Raw genomic sequence first — 21,428 nt, 5'->3', positions numbered from 1 at the left:
CTGTTTCTCTCCATTCAGCCCCTGTGTCTCTCCATTCAGCTCCTGTGTCTCTCCATTCAGCCCCTGTGTCTCTTCATTCAGCCCCTGTGTCTTTCCATTCTGCCCCTGTCTCTCCATTTTGCCCTCATGTCTTTCCATTCTTCCCCTGTGTCTCCATTCTGCAACCATGACTCTCCATTGTGCCCCATGTATCTCCATTCTGACTTCATATCATCTCCCATTCTACCCCCAAAGTCTCCATTCTGCCCCTTGTTATCTCCCATTCTGCCTCCAATGTCTTCATTCTGCCCCCATGTCATCGCCCATTCTGCCTTCATGTCATATCCCATTCTGCCCCATGTCTCCATCCTGCCCCCATTTCATCTCCCATTCAGCCCCCATGGTGCGGCTTTACAAAAAAGTAAAAAAAAAGCTTCTCCTTACCTGGCCGCCAGTCCAGCGGCTCCTCTCGTATACCAAATTGAGACTCGGACACCAGCCAGTCAGATGTCGGCAGTGACATCATACGCCGGACACGTGCACGTTGACGTTAGCTGCCAGCCTGTGATTGGCTGGCGGCTGTTAACTATTGCCGTGCAGGAAGACTCCCGCACGGCAATAGGTTTCATGTGAATGTGCGTCAAAGGACGCAAGTTCAGTTCGCTGGGTCCCGGCGAGCAGAAGCAGAAAGAGGAGGGTCCTGCCCCGGGCCCCTCTGCTAACCAGGCCCCATATGCCAGTAAGTGGTCCAAATTAAATTAAATAAAAATCGGTCTATAGGGCGCTAAAAGAATGAACACTAGAGGTGAAAATTTTTTTAGGGCTAAAAAATAAATTTAATGAGCCCTTTCCACAACGCGTTTCGATAGTAAACTATCTTCCTTAGGTGGTACAAGGGTATGAGCACAAACATAAAATATATATAGACAAAGATTCACAGTGATTGGTTGATATTAATTAGTTAACCTGGGTACAAACAAAGGAAACCCTTCATGTGCTGGTGCAAAGTGTCCACATTGGTTTCACATAAGCCACCTTCACATGAATACAAAGTATCAAAAACACATTGGATAAGGTATAGAATGTGGCAATACATGTTGATAAACAGTTATACAAAAATACATCTGTAGTGCCTACATCAATTTCATAGAAATCACCTATACATAAATACAAAAAAATTGAAACATATTAAGTGAGATATAGAATGAAGTAATACATGTTAAAAAACAGTTATTCAAAACTGCATCATAAAAAGAGAAAGAAAAAAAACACATTTAAAACATAGCAATAATAATTCCATTAGAAAGGAGAAGGAAATGACCTTAAGAGCTGGTTACATTTTCAAGGGCCAAATTCAGACCCTCAGGGGCCAACGTGCCCAACTTGAAGATCCAAAAACTTTCTTTATTAATCAAACTCACTAATCGGTCGGGGACAGTATCAGGTATGTGGTCTATAATAGTAAGCCTCATATCTCCTGGATCTTCTTGATGAACAATGATAAAATGTTTGGATACGCTGTGTAATTAATAACCTATCCGAATATTATGTCTTTGTTTATTTAGACGTGCGTGCATAGTTTGTATCGTTCGACCCACGTACTGGAGGTTGCAAGTGCACTCAAGTAAATAGATCACATGTGTCGACTGACAATTCACATTGTGTTTGATAGAGAATTTTTTTCCTGTGGTATATGATGAATAATTCTTTTGATTACCATTTTGAATGACTCTACAACATAAACATTTAGGCATATTACATGGAAGACACCAGGAGCCCTCTTGTGAGGGTTGTATTCTAGATTTCAGGGATGTATTACTTGGTGCTATTAAGTTTTGCAAATTTCTGTTCTTCCTATAAATAATGCTCGGCTTGTTAGGTATAAAGGGTCCTAAAATGGGGTCACCCTTCAAGATAAACCAGAATTTATCCAAAATATTATGGATGGTAACCCTAGATTGACTAAATGTGGTGACCATGCTGCATCTATTCAAATCTGAGGCAAATTTATGTCTACTCTTATTTTTATCGGTGAATGACTCAATCCTATCAAGACACATATCCTGTGTAAGGGTTTTAGTTCTGGAGAAAGCATCCATCAATAGCTTCTTGGGGTAGCCTTTCTGTAGAAATCATTTTTTTCAATATTTTAGATTCCACTAAAAATTCAGAATCTCTGGTGAAGTTTTTTCGGACCCTCCAATATTGCTCATAAGGGACATTGGTGATCAATTTCGGGAGATGTCCACTATCGAACCTTAAATAACTGTTAACATCCACACGTTTAACAAAAATTTGATGTGAACAATCTTCCTGTTAGATCAAACTGCACCATAAGATCCAAAAACTGTAAGGCGGTTTCAGAAAAGGTCGCTGTAAATGATAAACCCCATGGATTAGTGTTGAGTTCCTCAACGAATTTCAATGCACTCACGCTAGTTCCCCTCCACAGGAAAAATAAGTCGTCTATGAAGCGGCGATAAAACACCACATGGTTGACCGCCAGGGGGGACTGCGCGATGAAGGCGGACTCAAAAACCCCAATAAACAAATTTGCATAACTGGAGGTGAACCTCATCCCCATCGCGCAGCCCTTTATCTGACGGTAAACCACCCCTTCAAATGTGAATACATTATTATTTGATATAAACATAATAGATGTTTTTAAGGAAATACCTTTGCTCAACTGGAATATTAGTGTCCATTGACAAGAACTGATCGATTGCTTGCAACCCCAAGTCGTGGGATATATTGCTATAAAGAGCAATAACGTCAAGGGTCAAGATTAGGCACTCATTCATAGGGGGGAGGTTTCTCAAAAGTTTAATTAGTTGGGAGGAGTCTCTCAGGTAGGAATCAAGCTTAGGAACATATTTTTGAAGAAAAAGGTTGACATAATGGGAAAGGTTACTGGTGATGGAACCAATTCCCGAAATGATTGGGCGGCCCAGGGGATTGATGGGGATTTTGTGTATCTTGGGGAGGAAATAGAAAAAAGGAACCTGAATGTAGTTATATCCAAAAAATGTTTCTCTTTTTTGTTTAGAAGACCCTTTGCGTGTGCGGTCCTAATATGCTCCTTATAATTAAAAAATATAGAAACCGACGAGTCCTGAGATAGCATTTCGTAGTAGTCATGATCATCCAGAATTCTCTTTCCCTACCCAATATACCAGCCTCTATTCATGAGTAGTGTTGAGCCACCCCCGTAGTGTTCGAGTTCGGTTCGGTTCGTCGAACACCCGTGTGTTCGCCGAACTGTTCGCCGAACTGTTCGTCGAACACCTTCGAACACCGTTAAAACCAATGGCAGGCAAACAAAAACACATAGAAACACATAGAAAACACCTTCAAAGGTGTCCAAAAGCTGACAAACTGCTCAGAAGACATAACTAACACATGGAAAAGTGACAAGTACATATAGTCATGCGAAAATAAAAGAGGTGGAGGAGTAAAAGGAGGGGGAGACACAGATATAGGCATGTCATGCCCTTCTAAAATCCAAAAAGTGAGAAGCCGACACGGCCAGTCCGCTCCTGCCCGTGCCACCTCCGTGTCGCCGGGTTTGTGCCAGAGCCGCAGTGAACCCTGACGGCCAGCCCCCCTCTCCCAATACTGGTGCCTGTCCGCTGGTGGGTCGAGCGAGCCCCCCTGTGGTGGAGGCAGCTCTAAGCTTTTTAATTTAAATTGTCTCTCTAATTTGAATGAATACACTTTAAATCCATTTACAAGGATCTATTGGAGGGCAAGTCTCATGCCAGCAGCCGCGTAATTCCAGCTCCAGTAGCGTCCACTAAAGCTGCTGCAGTTAAAAAGCTTTTATAAGGATCGAGCTCGGCTGTCCACCGCAAGGCATCCTACTGCCAGTCCCAGCCCCTATGCCTTGGGGTGCCTCCTGATGCTCTTCACTAAGTATCCCATGGTCCCGAATCATTTCCTTTGAAAAAATTAAGTGTCTAAACTACAGGTGGTGTAGCTTGCTTAACAGCCGGGATAATCCGCTGACTAGCAGACACTGCTACTAGGCACAAAGTATTTCCTGGGCTAGATGCAGTTAAAAATTTGTAATTAGATACTCTCGTTGGATGCTGAGAAAGCATTCCATAGAGTCTCCTGGCACGCCATATATGATTCTCTTAAAAAGCTTGGGGTAGGGGTCTAGGGGACCCTTTTATAGCCAAAATCACGGCGCTGTATCACAATACGTCACCTAGGCTGAAGATAAATGGAACTGTAGCACCCTGAGGGCTCGGTTGCTACAGACGTATTGCACCTCAACCAGAGGTGTGATATCTCACTCTCAGGTAAGGATGGAGTGTGGATCAGGACCCGACACCTTCATGCATTACACCACATTGCCGTGGGGCAGGGCGACCAATATGCCCCTGAGATGGGCACGACAGTCCCTGTCCCTGGCTGGAGTGGGGGGAGGGAACACTGAGGAAGGGGAACCCTGTAGTGCAGGAGCAGGGAGGAAGCAGTTCCTGGGTGCATTGAGAAGGGAGTATAAAAGGTGGGCACCATCTTAGTTCAGTGCAGAGAAGTCTGAGCAGAAGTGGCAGGGAGCAGGGGCTCTGCATGAGCTCTGCTCCGGAGGCGGGCCTAGTAACAGAGGCCCAGGCCTGGAAGAGGGAGAAGGAAGGAAGAGGAGCGGAGAAGGCTCCAGGAACGAGGAATGAAGGGATCCCAGGGGTGCGGACGGGCGAGTCGCCACCGCACGCCCGAATCCACCTGCGTGGAGGGGTCAGGCCAAAGGGGGAGACCGGTCCCCGAACTAGTGGAGGCAGGAAACGACCCTCAGCTAGAAACCGGAGGCTCTGACATTTTATGTGGCGCAGCCCCTCGCTACACCCGCTAGGAAGGCACCACATAGGGTCAGGGAAACTGGCGCCAAGTTTACCAAGAGGAGGCCCGAGGCAGCCGGACAGAAGTGTTGGTAAGAAAGGCCAGACAAAGGACACACAAAGGGGGTCCTGTGAAGTGCTCCAAAGTTATCTGGGAGTTGTCTGAGCCCCTCACCTGGTGAGCACAGTACGACGTGGGCAGCCGTTACCTGCAGACGTGGTCTGGATAATAAGAACTGTGAGTAAAGGCCCTGAACTGCATCACTGACTCCGTGTCGTTACTGCTGCTGCCCTGCACCATCACCCCCATCCTCCGCATACACTGCCCTGAGGCTATACTCCTCCCGTGGGGAGTTATGCTACGCTCTGCTGCACCCACAACACCAGCCTCAGCGGTCTGCCCTGTAGCGGCGGTTCACTCTGACCGCAATCCACGGATGGCGTAGTCGTACATTTAAACATCAAAACCACATAAATAGTTCCGCCACTGGTTTGACCGCCCTGAGCCACGGAACCGGGTCGCCGCCACGAAGACTACAACCACCAGCATCCACCAAAAAGGGTCCGGAACCGGGTGTCCCAAGACCCAGTGGGTGCGTCAGAGCATTTTCATCACCTTTCACAATCACCAATGGGACAAGGCAGGGATGTCCTCTGTCCCCTCTCTTATACATCCTAGTGACGGAGCACCTGCTCTCATCAATTCGCCATAACCCCAATATTAGGTGGATTGAGGTGGGAGGCACCGAGTACAAGTGCTCTCTATTTGCTGATGATGTCCTAGTATATATCACTCAATCACATATATCCATCCATGCTGTTATGGCTGAAATAGATCACTTTGTTACATGGTCAAATTTTAAAATCAATGCAGCGAAGTCTGAGGCCCTCGATGTCTCCCTCCCCAAATCCATATAGGATTCCATCCAGTCCAACTTTCCCTTTGCCTGGCCCTCACAGGGTATCAAATACTTAGGAATTCCTATTCATAGAGACCTCTCCCATCTATGTTATCTTAATTTTGGGCCCTTTATTGAACAACTCCATACAGACCACGGTTGGCAAGTTAGAACTTTAAGATTCACTACGTGAACCGCTGGTGTTTTGTGGAAAAGCACATGTACACTGCGTTCCAAATTATTATGCAAAAAGTGTTTAGGAGTGATAAGGGAAGAATTTGTTTGTTTGTCAGTTAAACTCATTGATGGTGATGTGTGTCAGGGCTCTTTATATCACTGTAAGCAATTGCAGACACCTGTGCTAATTAGTTTGGCAGGTGTGTCCAATGAAAGGCAAGACTACTTAAGAAGGCTCTCTCACATTATTAAGCAGCCTACATTTTCTGCCAAAATGGGAAAGAAAAAGGATGTGTCGGCTGCTGAGAAGCAACAAATTGTGGAGTGTTTAGGTCAAGGCATGACTACAATCAACATTGTGCGATGATCAGGATGAAGTGTCTTGGCAATCAAGAAGTATGTAGCCGATTCACAGTACACACGTGTGCGTGCTGATAAGGGCAAATTGAGGACTCTTTCCTACAGGCAATTACGTCAGGTTGAAAGAGCAGCGGCAAAAAAGCCTTGTCATAGCAGCAGACAAGTTTTTGAAGCTGCTTGTGCCTCCAACGTCCCCCGAACAACAAGATGCAGGGTCCTTCAGAGGTTTGCAGCTGTGCATACGCCATCCTGTCGACCTCCTCTATCCACTTCACACAAGCAGAAATGGCTCCAGTGGGCCAAACATTACATGAAGACTGATTTCAAAACAGTTTTGTTCACGGATGAGTGCCGTGCAGCGCTCGATGGTCCAGATGGATGGAGTGGAGGATGGCTGGTTGATGGACACCCCACGCAAACACGGCTACAGCGCCAACAAGGAGGAGGTGGAGTAATGTTTTGGGCTGGAATCATGGGGATAGAGATTGTCGGCCCCTTTAGGATCCCTGAAGGCGCTAAAGATGAACTCCATAATGTATGTGGATTTTCTCAAACAGCACTTCCTGCCATGGTTCAAGAAGAAGAACCGTGTATTTCACAGCAAGATCATTTTTCTGCATGATAATGCACCATCTCATGCTGCACATAAAACATCTGCATCTCTGGCTGATATGGGCATAAAAGGGGACAAACTTATGGTGTGACCCCCATGCTCCCCTGACCTCTACCCCATTCAGAACCTTTGGAGCATCATTAAAAGGAGTGTCTATGATGGCGGGAGGCAGTTCACATCTAAGCAACAGCTCTGGGAGGGTATTCTGTCCTCATGCAAAACAATTGAAGCAGAAACCATCCAAAACCTGACAAATTCAATGGACGAGAGAGTTCAGAAGCTCCTTTAGAACAAGGGGTCCTATGTGAAAATGTAGCATCACCTAGAATAAAGTTTTGAGTTGAAAACTGTTTGATTTCAGTTTCTAACAACCTGCTAATGCTTATAATTTCAAAAATGACCATTTTTTTGGTCTTTATTAAAATGAAAAGGTTGATCGAAAAGTTTGGGGGATCTAAGAGTGTGGCAACCCAGTAGTCATGATTACTTCGAATTCTGACAATATGAGGGTCATGCTGCAGGTAGTGCAGCAAGAAGGCACTTATGTGTCTTGCGCATCTCGGAGCCCCAAAATTATTTTCCGGGCTAGATGCAGCTAAAAATTATTTTTAATTTTAAATCTGGTGAAGCTTTAGTATAGATGGCCTAATAGGATCAGTGCTGCACACTGCTACAAAGCCCAAATTATTTTCCAGTCAAGATACAGATAAACATGATCAGTGGAGAGCCGCGTGCGCTTTTCTGTCAGCACACCACCAGCAGCGCTGAACACACGTTCAGACAGAACGCTGGCTGCGGGGCATGACAAGATCTCCAAGGCGTAAGTGGCTAGCTCCGGCCATTTATCCAGATTGGAAGCCCAAAAAGAGCAAGGGTCCAGTGACACAGTCGTGGCTTCAATGTTTACTTGGAGATACTCCTGTACCATCGTCTCTAGGCGTTGACTATGTGTCAGACTTCTTGTCTCCTGTGGCCTTGCAAAGGATGGGCTAAAAAAGTGGTGAAATGATTCCGCAAAATTGATGTTACCAGCAGATACTGTGGTTCTGTTACGGTTTGAGTGCTGAACACTTGACGGTCCCACGGTTGGCAAGTTGGAACTGTGAGATTCACTACGTGCACCACTGGTATTTTGTGGAAAAGCACATGTAAGATTCTGCAACAGTCTCTGCTGATACTCCTGCATGCGTGCATCCCTTTCTATGGCAGGAATAATTTCTGCAAATTTACTTTTGTACCGGGGATCTAACAGTGTGGCAACCCAGTAGTCAGGATTATTTCTAATTCTCACAATTCGAGGGTCATGTTGCAGGTAGTGCAGCAAGAAGGCACTCATGTGTGTTGCGCATCCAGGAGCACCAAGTCCCTGTTGTGTTGGTGGCGAGGTAACAATCATGCTTCCTTCCTCTGTCCTCTCCCCCCAACCTCGCACAACAGAAATGTGATCAAGGTCTCCCTCATCTGATGAGTCTTCCATCAGTTCGTCCTCCACTTCTTCCTGGGCTCCTGCACCTTCCTCACTAGTTTGGCTGCTACCATGCGCCCTGGTAAAACCATCTCCCCCACCCTCACATGCCTGCCGCCTTGGTGCTGCCGACCGTCTGGACCTTGCAGATGTTAGCCCTTCCGCATACAACTCCTCCTCCTCTACTTCCTCCACCTCCTCTTGTGCCACCACCTGACTCCGAATTCTGTTTAACATGTGCTCCAGCATATAAATCACCGGAATAGTCATGCTGATAATGGCATCGTCAGCACTAAACATCTTCGTCGCCATTTCAAAACTGTGCAGAAGGGTGCATAGGTCCCTGATCTGAGACCACTCCTCCAGCGTGATTAGCCCCACCTCTGAATCTCGTTGGCCCAGGCTATACGTCAGAACGTATTGCACCAGGGCTTGTCGGTGCTGCCACAGTCGCTGCAACATGTGCAGAGTTGAATTCCACCGGGTAGGCACATCGCATTTTAGCCGGTGAAGTGGCAGGCCCAACGACTTCTGTAGAGATGTAAGTCGCTGAGCTGCGGGATGCGAACGGCGGAAGTGAGCACACAGCGACCGTGCCCTCTGCAGAAGGCCATCTAGTCTGGGATAGTGGGCTAAAAATTGCTGGACAACCAGGTTCAACACGTGAGCCATACAAGGCACGTGTGTGACATTGCCCCGGCGAAGGGCCGCACCCAGGTTTGCAGCATTGTCGCACACGGCCTTCCCTGGTTTCAGGTCCAGTGGAGACAACCATTCATGAAATTGGTTCTCCAGAGCTGACCACAACTCCTTAGCTGTGTGACTCACATTTCCCAGACATTTCAATGTAAAAACCGCCTGATGACGTTGAGCCCTACTGCCAGCATAGTAAGGAGGTGTGCAGGATCCCTTCTGCGCAGTTAGAAAGCTTGTGGCATGACCAGACAGGCTTTGGGTGCAGGTGGAAGACCGAGAGGAGGTTGAGGAGGCAGAAGCAGTGGAGGAACTTTGACATAAAGAGGATTGACGCACAACTCGTGGGGACGGCAAGACTTGGACAGCAGCCCCTTGTCCTGCTGTCACCATAGTTACCCAGTGCCCAGTCAGCGACATGTAACGCCCCTGTCCATGCCTACTCGTCCAAGTGTCTGTGGTGAAATGCACCCTGTCACACACAGAGTTTCTCAAAGAAGCGGTGATGTTGTGTGCGACATGCTGGTGGAGCGCAGGCACACCTTTCTTTGAGAAGTAGTGCCGACTGGGCATCTGGTACTGGGGCACTGCGACGGACATAAGGTCTCGAAAATCCTCTGTGTCCACCAGGCGGAAAGGCAGCATTTCTGTAGCCAAGAGCTTGCAGATGGTGAAATTCAACCTCTTAGCTTTCTCATGGCTAGGAGGAAATGGTCTTTTACTTGTCCACATCTGAGGGACCGAGGGCTGGCTATTGTGCTTAGACGGGGTTGATAAGGGTGTCCCCGGCAAACTGCCGGTCTGTGAGGAAGATGCAGGCGGACATGTTAGGTTGCCTTGATCCAAAGGTGGTGCTATCGATGTCGGACAGCGCTCAACACCAGCTGGTGTTCCCACCTCCAAAGAAAATGATGACCTGCCAATCACGCTGGCTGTTGTGGGTAAAGAGGTGGCAGGTCTGCGCCCCAAAACAGGTGTTACTGCTGTCCCCCCAGTCACAGAGGATGAAGAGGCCGCGGATGCACAAGATATGGCAGACGGTGGTTGGCCCGGCCGGCTGGGCCGCATTGTAGCACACTGTGCTTCCCACTGCAAGTTATGCTTCATGTCCATGTGCCGGTTCATGCATGAAGTACTCAAACTATGTATTTTTTGGCCTCTACTTAGCTTTTGCTGACAAATGTTACAGATAACACGAGTTGGGTCATCTTTATCGATCTGAAAAAATGCCCAGACTATGCAAGGCTTAGCACCCATGCGACCTGAAGAGCCACCACCACTTGTGGTGAGAGGCAGAGTTGTGTTTGAGGATGCAGTTGTTGACGTGCTTCCAGTACTACGTCTCTGTCCAGGAAGGCGCAACCTGACCTCGTCGTCACTAGCATCTTCCTCCACCTCCTCTGCTGACCTCATCTCTTGGCTGACTGTGGGTTGACAGTAAGTGGGATCTCCAACCTCATCATCATCACCCTGTGCGTTATCACACCCGTCGTCCTCAGAGCCAACCTGTTCCTGCCCTGACAAAAAACTAAAGTTGTCGCTCCAATCAGGTATTTGAGTCTTATCATCGTCTTCCTCATTGTCTCCACCAACAGGAGTTACAGTTTGGGAATGAGGGTCTACATTATGGTCAGAACCTTCTGCGTCTGGTCCTGGATCCGACTCATAAAGATTCTGGGCATCAGTGCGGATCATTTCCTCATCTGGATTCACAGAAGCGCTAGAGTCGACCTCTGATTCCCAGGCTATAGTATGAGTAAACAGCTCTGCAGACTCAACCATCTGTTCTACCTCATACTCAGACGGGCAGCTGGAGATTTGGGAGCTGTGAGGAAGCAAGTGCGATTGGGGTGACACCTTTGAGGACTGGAGTATTTGTGATGTTGAAGTTGATGTGGAGGAGAGCCCACTTAAAGGAATACTTGATATCCGTTGAAGCACCTGCTGTTTTTGTGCCTCATCTGGAATTTGTAGCGATTGGCGTGGCCGTAAGAAAGGGATCTTATCACATTGTCCTCTAAAAGAAGTAGACATTTTAGTTTGGCTGGAAGATGGTCTTTCTTCTGCAGATGTTACTGTTGCTTTAACACCTACCCCACGGACACAACCTTTTTTCCCCTTCCCAACACGCCTATTCCCCTTTCCACCAGCAGCAGGCCTTTTTCCACTCATTTTGGTGGTTAACTAATTCACAACTCTGGAGTTGTTTGCACAAAAAAACAATGGATGGTAACCGAGCAGAGCTGAGTGGCCAAACTGTGGTATTAGGCCAAAACTATTGGCTGGGTTAGATGCAGAAAAAAATTATATTCAATTTGCAACCTGATGGAGGTCAGTATAGATGGACTAATACAACAAGTCCCACACACAGCTAGAAGCCCAAATATTTTTTCAGAGGTACTGTAGATGCAGATAAAAATTATTTTTTATTTGCAACCTGATGGAGGTCAGTATAGATGGACTAATAGAGAAAGTCCGACAAACTGCTAGAAGGCCAAATATTTTTTCAGAGCTAGATGCAGAAAAAAATTATATTCAGTTTGCAACCTGATGGAGGTCAGTATAGATGGACTAACAGAGAAAGTCCCACACACTGCTAGAAGGCCAAATATTTTTTCAGAGCTAGATGCAGAAAAAAATTATATTCAGTTTGCAACCTGATGGAGGTCTGTATAGATGGATTAATAGAACAAGACCCACACACAGCTAGAAGCCCAATATTTTTTCAGAGGTAGATGCAGAAAAAAATATATTCAGTTTGCAACCTGATGGAGGTCAGTATAGATGGACTAATACAACAAGTCCCACACACAGCTAGAAGCCCAAATATTTTTTCAGAGGTACTGTAGATGCAGATAAAAATTATTTTTAATTTGCAACCTGATGGAGGTCAGTATAGATGGACTAACAGAGAAAGTCCGACACACTGCTAGAAGGCCAAATATTTTTTCAGAGCTAGATGCAGAAAAAAATTATATTCAGTTTGCAACCTGATGGAGGTCAGTATAGATGGACTAATAGAGAAAGTCCGACAAACTGCTAGAAGGCCAAATATTTTTTCAGAGCTAGATGCAGAAAAAAATTATATTCAGTTTGCAACCTGATAGAGGTCAGTATAGATGGACTAACAGAGAAAGTCCCACACGCTGCTAGAAGGCCAAATATTTTTTCAGAGCTAGATGCAGAAAAAAATTATATTCAGTTTGCAACCTGATGGAGGTCTGTATAGATGGATTAATAGAACAAGACCCACACACAGCTAGAAGCCCAATATTTTTTGAGAGGTAGATGCAGAAAAAAATATATTCAGTTTGCAACCTGATGGAGGTCAGTATAGATGGACTAATACAACAAGTCCCACACACAGCTAGAAGCCCAATATTTTTTCAGAGGTAGATGCAGAAAAAAATATATTCAGTTTGCAACCTGATGGAGGTCAGTATAGATGGACTAATACAACAAGTCCCACACACAGCTAGAAGCCCAATATTTTTTCAGAGGTAGATGCGGAAAAAAATATATTCAGTTTGCAACCTGATGGAGGTCAGTATAGATGGACTAATACAACAAGTCCCACACACAGCTAGAAGCCCAAATATTTTTTCAGAGGTACTGTAGATGCAGATAAAAATTATTTTTAATTTGCAACCTGATGGAGGTCAGTATAGATGGACTAATAGAGAAAGTCCGACACACTGCTAGAAGGCCAAATATTTTTTCAGAGCTAGATGCAGAAAAAAATTATATTCAGTTTGCAACCTGATGGAGGTCAGTATAGATGGACTAACAGAGAAAGTCCCACACACTGCTAGAAGGCCAAATATTTTTTCAGAGCTAGATGCAGAAAAAAATTATATTCAGTTTGCAACCTGATGGAGGTCTGTATAGATGGATTAATTGAACAAGACCCACACACAGCTAGAAGCCCAATATTTTTTGAGAGGTAGATGCAGAAAAAAATATATTCAGTTTGCAACCTGATGGAGTACAGTATAGATGGACTAATACAACAAGTCCCACACACAGCTAGAAGCCCAATATTTTTTCAGAGGTAGATGCAGAAAAAAATATATTCAGTTTGCAACCTGATGGAGGTCAGTATAGATGGACTAATACAACAAGTCCCACACACAGCTAGAAGCCCAATATTTTTTCAGAGGTAGATGCGAAAAAAAAATATTCAGTTTGCAACCTGATGGAGGTCAGTATAGATGGACTAATACAACAAGTCCCACACACAGCTAGAAGCCCAAATATTTTTTCAGAGGTACTGTAGATGCAGATAAAAATTATTTTTAATTTGCAACCTGATGGAGGTCAGTATAGATGGACTAATAGAGAAAGTCCGACACACTGCTAGAAGGCCAAATATTTTTTCAGAGCTAGATGCAGAAAAAAATTATATTCAGTTTGCAACCTGATGGAGGTCAGTATAGATGGACTAACAGAGAAAGTCCCACACACTGCTAGAAGGCCAAATATTTTTTCAGAGCTAGATGCAGAAAAAAATTATAATCAGTTTGCAACCTGATGGAGGTCTGTATGGATGGATTAATAGAACAAGACCCACACACAGCTAGAAGCCCAATATTTTTTTAGAGGTAGATGCAGAAAAAAATATATTCAGTTTGCAACCTGATGGAGGTCAGTATAGATGGACTAATACAACAAGTCCCACACACAGCTAGAAGCCCAATATTTTTTCAGAGGTAGATGCAGAAAAAATATATTCAGTTTGCAACCTGATGGAGGTCAGTATAGATGGACTAATACAACAAGTCCCACACACAGCTAGAAGCCCAATATTTTTTCAGAGGTAGATGCAGAAAAAAATATATTCAGTTTGCAACCTGATGGAGGTCAGTATAGATGGACTAATACAACAAGTCCCACACACAGCTAGAAGCCCAAATATTTTTTCAGAGGTACTGTAGATGCAGATAAAAATTATTTTTAATTTGCAACCTGATGGAGGTCAGTATAGATGGACTAATAGAGAAAGTCCGACACACTGCTAGAAGGCCAAATATTTTTTCAGAGCTAGATGCAGAAAAAAATTATATTCTGTTTGCAACCTGATGGAGGTCAGTATAGATGGACTAACAGAGAAAGTCCCACACACTGCTAGAAGGCCAAATATTTTTTCAGAGCTAGATGCAGAAAAATATTATAATCAGTTTGCAACCTGATGGAGGTCTGTATGGATGGATTAATAGAACAAGACCCACACACAGCTAGAAGCCCAATATTTTTTCAGAGGTAGATGCAGAAAAAAATATATTCAGTTTGCAACCTGATGGAGGTCAGTATAGATGGACTAATACAACAAGTCCCACACACAGCTAGAAGCCCAATATTTTTTCAGAGGTAGATGCAGAAAAAAATATATTCAGTTTTCAACCTGATGGAGGTCAGTATAGATGGACTAATACAACAAGTCCCACACACAGCTAGAAGCCCAATATTTTTTCAGAGGTAGATGCAGAAAAAAATATATTCAGTTTGCAACCTGATGGAGGTCAGTATAGATGGACTAATACAACAAGTCCCACACACAGCTAGAAGCCCAAATATTTTTTCAGAGGTACTGTAGATGCAGATAAAAATTAGTTTTAATTTGCAACCTGATGGAGGTCAGTATAGATGGACTAATAGAGAAAGTCCGACACACTGCTAGAAGGCCAAATATTTTTTCAGAGCTAGATGCAGAAAAAAATTATATTCAGTTTGCAACCTGATGGAGGTCAGTATAGATGGACTAATAGAATGATGCTATGCCCAAAAGATTTTACTTCACTAGGTGCAGTAAAAAAATTGGTATTCTATACACAGGTGTTATATCTTGCAACACAGATAGGCTACTCCACTGACTAACACACTCTGCAATAGGCCAAAAAGGATTAGCTTTGCTAGATTCAGCCAAATGCTGTGAAAAAAACTTGCACAGCACTGGCACAGACCTGCCTGGCAAAAACTGATAGGAACTGATGTAACCTAGTCCTGAAAAGGACTCCAATTACAATTAGTCTTTACTCCCACAATCTATCTATTTAAGAGCACAGACCTCCCTGATAAAAGTCGTAGGAAATGCTGTAACCTAGTCCTTAAAAGGACTGCAATCACAACTATTCCCTACTCCCAAGCTATCTGTATATTTGTGCGAAAATTGGCTTGAAATTAACAAGGTATAGCGCACACAGCAACAGCGGTGCCGTCTAACACGCAGCTGCAGCAGTGAGAAAATGGTGGCGACGGGGAAAATGGCTTGGTCTTATAGGGCAAGGACATGAGACACACACTGCCAATGACACATGCCCTTGCTTGTGTGAAAAAAAGCACTTCGCTCCGTGTGTGCGCTGCTGATAGGCTGACAGATTGCACCTCCCCACTGTAAATGCGGGAAAGAGAAAAAAAAATGGAGATCTTCATTATTCCTGCAGAGATCCATCCCCTGCCCCTCCACCCACCCCGCTGTACACTCAAACTGCGTATTAACATTAATTTTCATCATTACTGAGAAAAAATCCAGTTATGATTTTGGTGCACGAACAGTTATCGAACATAACCTCGAACAGCCGAATTTTTCTCAAATTGTTCGTGTTCGCCGAACGGCTCGAACACCGCCCAAAACAGCTCGAATTTGAGATTGGCGAACAGTTCGAGTAGAACAACGCTCATCTCTATTCATGAGTACTACGCCACCCCCTTTGTCTGCATTCTTGATAATCAGATTTTGGTTGTCTTCAAGTGAGATGACGGCTCGTCTCTCACCGGGACTCAGATTATCCTTAGTTTTTTGATGTTTAAAGGACCGAATCTCCTTTAAAATAAGTTGTTGAAATGTTTCAATATGGGAACCTTTATGATGCAGTGGGTAGAATTTACTCGAATGGCCCCATATGCGAGTAAGGGCAGTAATGCCCTGATGGCGGCCCTGAATGTAATCATACAATTCTTCAGACGCTATAAAATCCTTATATATCACAACGGTCAAAGTATAGCTTCCCAATGATATAATAGAAACACAAAAACTGCCACTAAGTAAGTGCAGCTTCAGCAGGAAGACATAAAACTCATAGCTATGAGTTTTATGTCTTCCTGCTGAAGCTGCACTTACTTAGTGGCAGTTTTTGTGTTTCTGCTATAAAATCCTTGTCAGGTTCCTTCCTTGCTTAATGCTTTTTAGATGTGTTTGACACAGATTTGTATGCTACCTGTGGATTCACTAATTGCAGAATCTCATCTGTTCCTTTTCTGTTTAGAAATTATATAAATATTTATCTGCTTTGGCATTCGCTATCACCTGTTTTCCATTAAGGATAGTACACTTTTCAGCTTGGAATTTTACAGTGAATTATTTAGCTGTCATATGCTTACCAGATTACAGCCCTCCTTCTAGACTGAGAATATGCAACATATCTTTTATGATAGGGCTAAATTCTACCCCTTTTTACTGGGGCATATGAGGATTTTATGTCCGATTTCTTCTTTTTTATTCTGCTTCAATCAGCAAAATATATTGTTACCATGTAATTTAAATCAAGTTCTGTTAAAAAAAAATTTTGTTGTGTCACTTGTTACCAAGTATTGATGCATTGCCATTGTCTGCTACATGCTGCACATGGATTGGGTAGCATGTATCAGCTGTCATATTTCCCTTTAAGACAGGATGTTGCCTGCTTCTGTATTTCCTCTTGCTACAATTTAGAAAGTATTGTAGACAGTCCAAAAAAAACAAAAAAAAAACCAATGCCATTCATTGTTTCTATTTATATCAATCTTGTCGCAGAACTGATGTTCTACAGTGTTCTCTTTTAGGCATCAGTCTGAGCAACGGCGAAAGGTGGAAAGTCATCCGGACATTTACTGTGAAGACCCTGAAGAGCTTTGGATTTGGGAAGAAAAGTATTGAGTCCAAAATTCAAACAGAAGCACAATGCATTGTGGAAGAATTTCGGAATTCTAATGGTATGATGAGCACTCTTCGCAAAATTTATAACACACAGTTTGGGACATTTTATGCCCTGCTCCCCAAGAATACCTTCCAAAAAAAGCTTTTGAGCTTGGTTTTGTTAAACCTTACCCTTTTTGCAGTCCTGAGATTGTCACATGAAAATTGGGACTTTTGGAAACTATATTAAAGGTAGTGCAGCAAACTTATATCTAGACCTGAGCTCTTGTAGAAATATGATGGACTACAGCCCCTCTTAGTGGAAAGAATATGAATATTACAGGTTCAGTGACTACATACAAGCACAAGGCCACAGCTGAATGTATTTTTAAAGGGCATCCAGATGTAGCAGAGCTGATTTTGTCATACGTTAGGTATAGTTGGACTGTACTTTCTGATACCACTCTTGGCAAAGGGGTAAATGTAGGGGGAACCTGAGACACATGTTGCGCCAATTCCTCTCCTCCATTTTTTCTGGCTACATTGCAACAAAAAAAAAATAATGATGATTGACTATTGTGCGCCTCTATTACACCACTTAAGATGAAGCTACCAGGGAATTTTTAATTATAGAGAGAAAACGGTGATTATGTAGGCTTTTTTTAGATAGACAGTAGTGATGAGCGAGCATGCTCGCCACTGCTCGGTACTCGCCAGAGCATCTCACTGCACGAGATACTCAGCGCTCTACGAATATTTACTGGTTGCTTGGCCGGGAGCTCGGGTTCCCTCCCTGCAAGTTTGGAGCTCTTTAGAGAGCCAATGAACATGCAGGGATTGCGTGCCACACACTGTAGTGCCGTAGCCATGTTGGTTGTGGCATTATAGTGATTGACATGGCGCCACCATGCTCGTCAATCTACTCTGCAATCAGGCATCCCGGAAACAGGCAGTGTAGGGAGAGATGCTGCTGAGCTAGGGAGAGATTTGCTTGTTTATTAGTTAGTGTAGGTATACCACAACATCTATATATACAGTACAGACCAAAAGTTTGGACACACCTTCTCATTTAAAGATTTTTCTGTATGTTCTTGACTAAGAAAATGGTACATTCACACTGAAGGCATCAAAACTATGAATTAACACTTGTGGAATTATATACTTAACAAAAAAGTGTGAAACAACTGAAAATATGTCTTATATTTTAGGTTCTTCAAAGTAGCCACCTTTTGCATTGATGACTGCTTTGCACACTCTTGGCATTCTCTTGATGAGCTTCAAGAGGTAGTCACCGAAAATGGTCTTCCAACAATCTTGAAGGAGTTCCCAGAGATGCTTAGCACTTGTTGGCCCTTTTGCCTTCACTCTGCGGTCCAGCTCACCCCAAACCATCTCGATTGGGTTCAGGTCTGGTGACTGTGGAGGCCAGGTCATCTGGCGTAGCACCCCATCACTCTCCCTCTTGGTCAAATAGCCCTTACACAGCCTGGAGGTGTGTTTGGGGTCATTGTCCTGTTGAAAAATAAATGATGGTCCAACTAAACGCAAGCCGGATGGAATAGCATGCCGCTGCAAGATACTGTGGTAGCCATGCTGGTTCAGTATGCCTTCAATTTTGAATAAATTCCCAACAGTGTCACCAACAAAGCACCCCCACACCATCACACCTCCTCCTCCATGCTTCACGGTGGGAACCAGGCATGTAGAGTCCATCCGTTCACCTTTTCTGCGTCACACAAAGACACGGTGGTTGGAACCAAAGATCTCAAATTTGGACTCATCAGACCAAAGCACAGATTTACACAGGTCTAATGTCCATTCCTTGTGTTCTTTAGCCCAAACAAGTCTCTTCTGCTTGTTTCCTGTCCTTAGCAGTGGTTTCCTAGCAGCTATTTTACCATGAAGGCCTGGTGCACAAAATCTCCTCTTAACAGTTGTTGTAGAGATGTGTTAACCTGCGATTTCTGAGGCTGGTTACTCGGATAAACTTATCCTCAGAAGCAGAGGTGACTCTTGGTCTTCCTTTCCTGGGGCGGTCCTCATGTGAGCCAGTTTCTTTGTAGCGCTTGATGGTTTTTGCAACTGCACTTGGGGACACTTTCAAAGTTTTCCCAATTTTTCGGACTGACTGACCTTTATTTCTTAAAGTAATGATGGCCACTCGTTTTTCTTTACTTAGCTGCTTTTTTCTTGCCATAATACAAATTCTAACAGTCTATTCAGTAGGACTATCAGCTGTGTATCCACCTTAGTCCTGCACAACACAACTGATGGTCCCAACCCCATTTATAAGGCAAGAAATCCCACTTATTTAACCTGACATGGCACACCTGTGAAGTGAAAACCATTTCCGGTGACTACCTCTTGAAGCTCATCAAGAGAATGCCAAGAGTGTGCAATGCAGTCATCAAAGCAAAAGGTGGCTACTTTGAAGAACCTAGAATATAAGACATATTTTTAGTTGTTTCACACTTTTTGTTAAGTATATAATTCCACATGTGTTAATTCATACTTTTGATGCCTTCAGTGTGAATGTACAATTTTCATAGTCATGAAAATACAGAAAAATCTTTAAATGAGAAGGTGTGTCCAAACTTTTGGTCTGTACAGTATATCCATCTGAACTAACAGTCCTTCTGAGGACTAATCCAGTCGCATCTATTCAGTGGTGATAGCAGGAGTTAGGCAGGCAGGCAGTGTATGTGGCAGACTGCAGTGCATACAGCACAAGAGGCTCCATTCCAGTTCTGTCTGCTGCTGCTGTTACAGATATTTCTAGAAATAGCCCCAGGTACCAGGGGCCAGGAATAATTTTTTTTATCTTAATCCTGATTATTTGCTTAAAAAACAATCCAGAGAACACTTTTTCTGCTCTACTTGCTTGTTGCCAGAGCAGAATACAGCCAGATCATTTCCATATTACAGCGATAAAAATCCAGATATATGTAGTGAACGTGGAAAATATTGGCCTTCATTTAAATTTTTTTTGCAGTGTGTTAGTGAATTTATTGACATCAGGTCACTGTAAAAATAGTAACCTACAGACCAGCTATGTAAAACTGGTTTTCCGTCACACGTATCACATATAAGTTCGCTCCAAATTCTGCCATTTCTGGCCTTAATTTAAATTTTGTTGCAGTGTGTCAGTGAAGTTATTGACACGAGGTCGCTGTAAAAAACAGCAACGTACAGGCCAGCTATTTAAAACTGTGGTTTTCCATCACACGTATCACATATCACGGCGGTTCAAATCCAGCCATTTGTAGTGAACGTGGAAAATATCGTCCTCCGCTTAAAATGGGCAAGGCGCATGGCAAGGGACGGGGAAGTGGAAATGATGGTGATGGTGCATGCAGAGGACGAGGACGAGGCCATGGGCAAGCTAAAATTGTGCCACAACAAACATCCACATCTTGTCTCTCGACCTTCCTGTCCCAATTAATACGGGACCGCAGAACACCACTATTGGACACAGAGCAGTGTGAAAAGGTTATTAATTGGATAGCAGCTAATGCTTCCAGTCACTTAGACACCACCACCATCACCCTGTCTTCCACACTGTCAAGTCTCAGAAGCCGTGAGTCTAGACTGCATATTCCTCACCCTGATCCTTCTTCCTCCCACCATGCAGAGTGTCCGGAGACAACTGATCCCACACTTGGACATTCCAAAGAGCTGTTCACTTTTCTATTTATAGATTCGGGCATCTCGAATCCACTTGAAGTGGGGTAAGAGGAGATTGCATCTGGCATTGCCCAAATATTTGAACAGCCATGGTCACACGAAGGCGACGGTAGGAAACTGTCACAAGAGGTGGATGATGATGAGACACAATTGCCAGAAGTTCAGGAGGAGGACCAGGGTGCGGAAGTGGAAGATGAGGTGATGAACGATGAAGTCACTGACCCAACCTGGCAAGGTGACATGCTGAGTGAGGACAGCAGCACACAGGGAGAGGGATAGCACCACAACAGGCAAGAACAAGCAGTGTGGTGGCCGCAGACAGAAGGCAGGCAACCCCACCTCGTAACCTCGTAACATCAACACGACGAAAGTTGCGAGTACAACTGTTAGGTCTTCCCGAGTCTGGTAGTTTTTTAAAGACTCTGCCGATAACCCCAAAAAGGCCATTTGCACCACTTGCCAGGCCAGCATCAGCAAGGGTAGCAAAACTTGCAGCCTGATCACCATCAGCATGATCAGGCACATGGCAGCAAAGCACCCGACTTTGTGGGCCAAACCCCAGGGTCCAGCAACAGTGTCTGCGAGTGACACCACTGCTTGCTCTGCTGTTGTGCATCCACGCCAATCCCCTGTCCATGGCGCATGCCAATATGCCTCCCGCCCTGCACCTGTCATTGAACACTCTCAACAAGAACGTCCACGTCCTTTTCCCAGTGCAGCATTCAGATGTCCCTATCCCAGTCCTTGGAACTCAAGCGCAAATACGCAGCCAACGCCCCACAGGCCACACTACTAAATTCACACATTTTGAGAATGCTTGCAC

General features: G+C 44.3%; 1 protein-coding gene across 1 annotated transcript in view; it reads left to right on the top strand.

Moving 5' to 3' along the window:
• LOC141154967 (cytochrome P450 2G1-like) overlaps window positions 1–21,428 on the top strand; it is a 140,480-nt gene that overhangs the window by 25,604 nt on the left and 93,448 nt on the right. The window contains exon 3 of the mRNA XM_073641546.1: window positions 16,849–16,998. Within this exon, the coding sequence (XP_073497647.1) occupies window positions 16,849–16,998 (150 nt within the window). The remainder of the gene's footprint in view (window positions 1–16,848; window positions 16,999–21,428) is intronic.

This window comes from Phyllobates terribilis, unplaced genomic scaffold, assembly GCF_046119375.1.
Source record: "Phyllobates terribilis strain yellow unplaced genomic scaffold, ASM4611937v1 Scaffold_7__3_contigs__length_470593459, whole genome shotgun sequence".
Taxonomy (NCBI): domain Eukaryota; kingdom Metazoa; phylum Chordata; class Amphibia; order Anura; family Dendrobatidae; genus Phyllobates; species Phyllobates terribilis.
The sequence above is the reverse complement of the archived record's forward strand: the minus strand, read 5'-3'. Positions and strand labels throughout refer to the sequence as shown.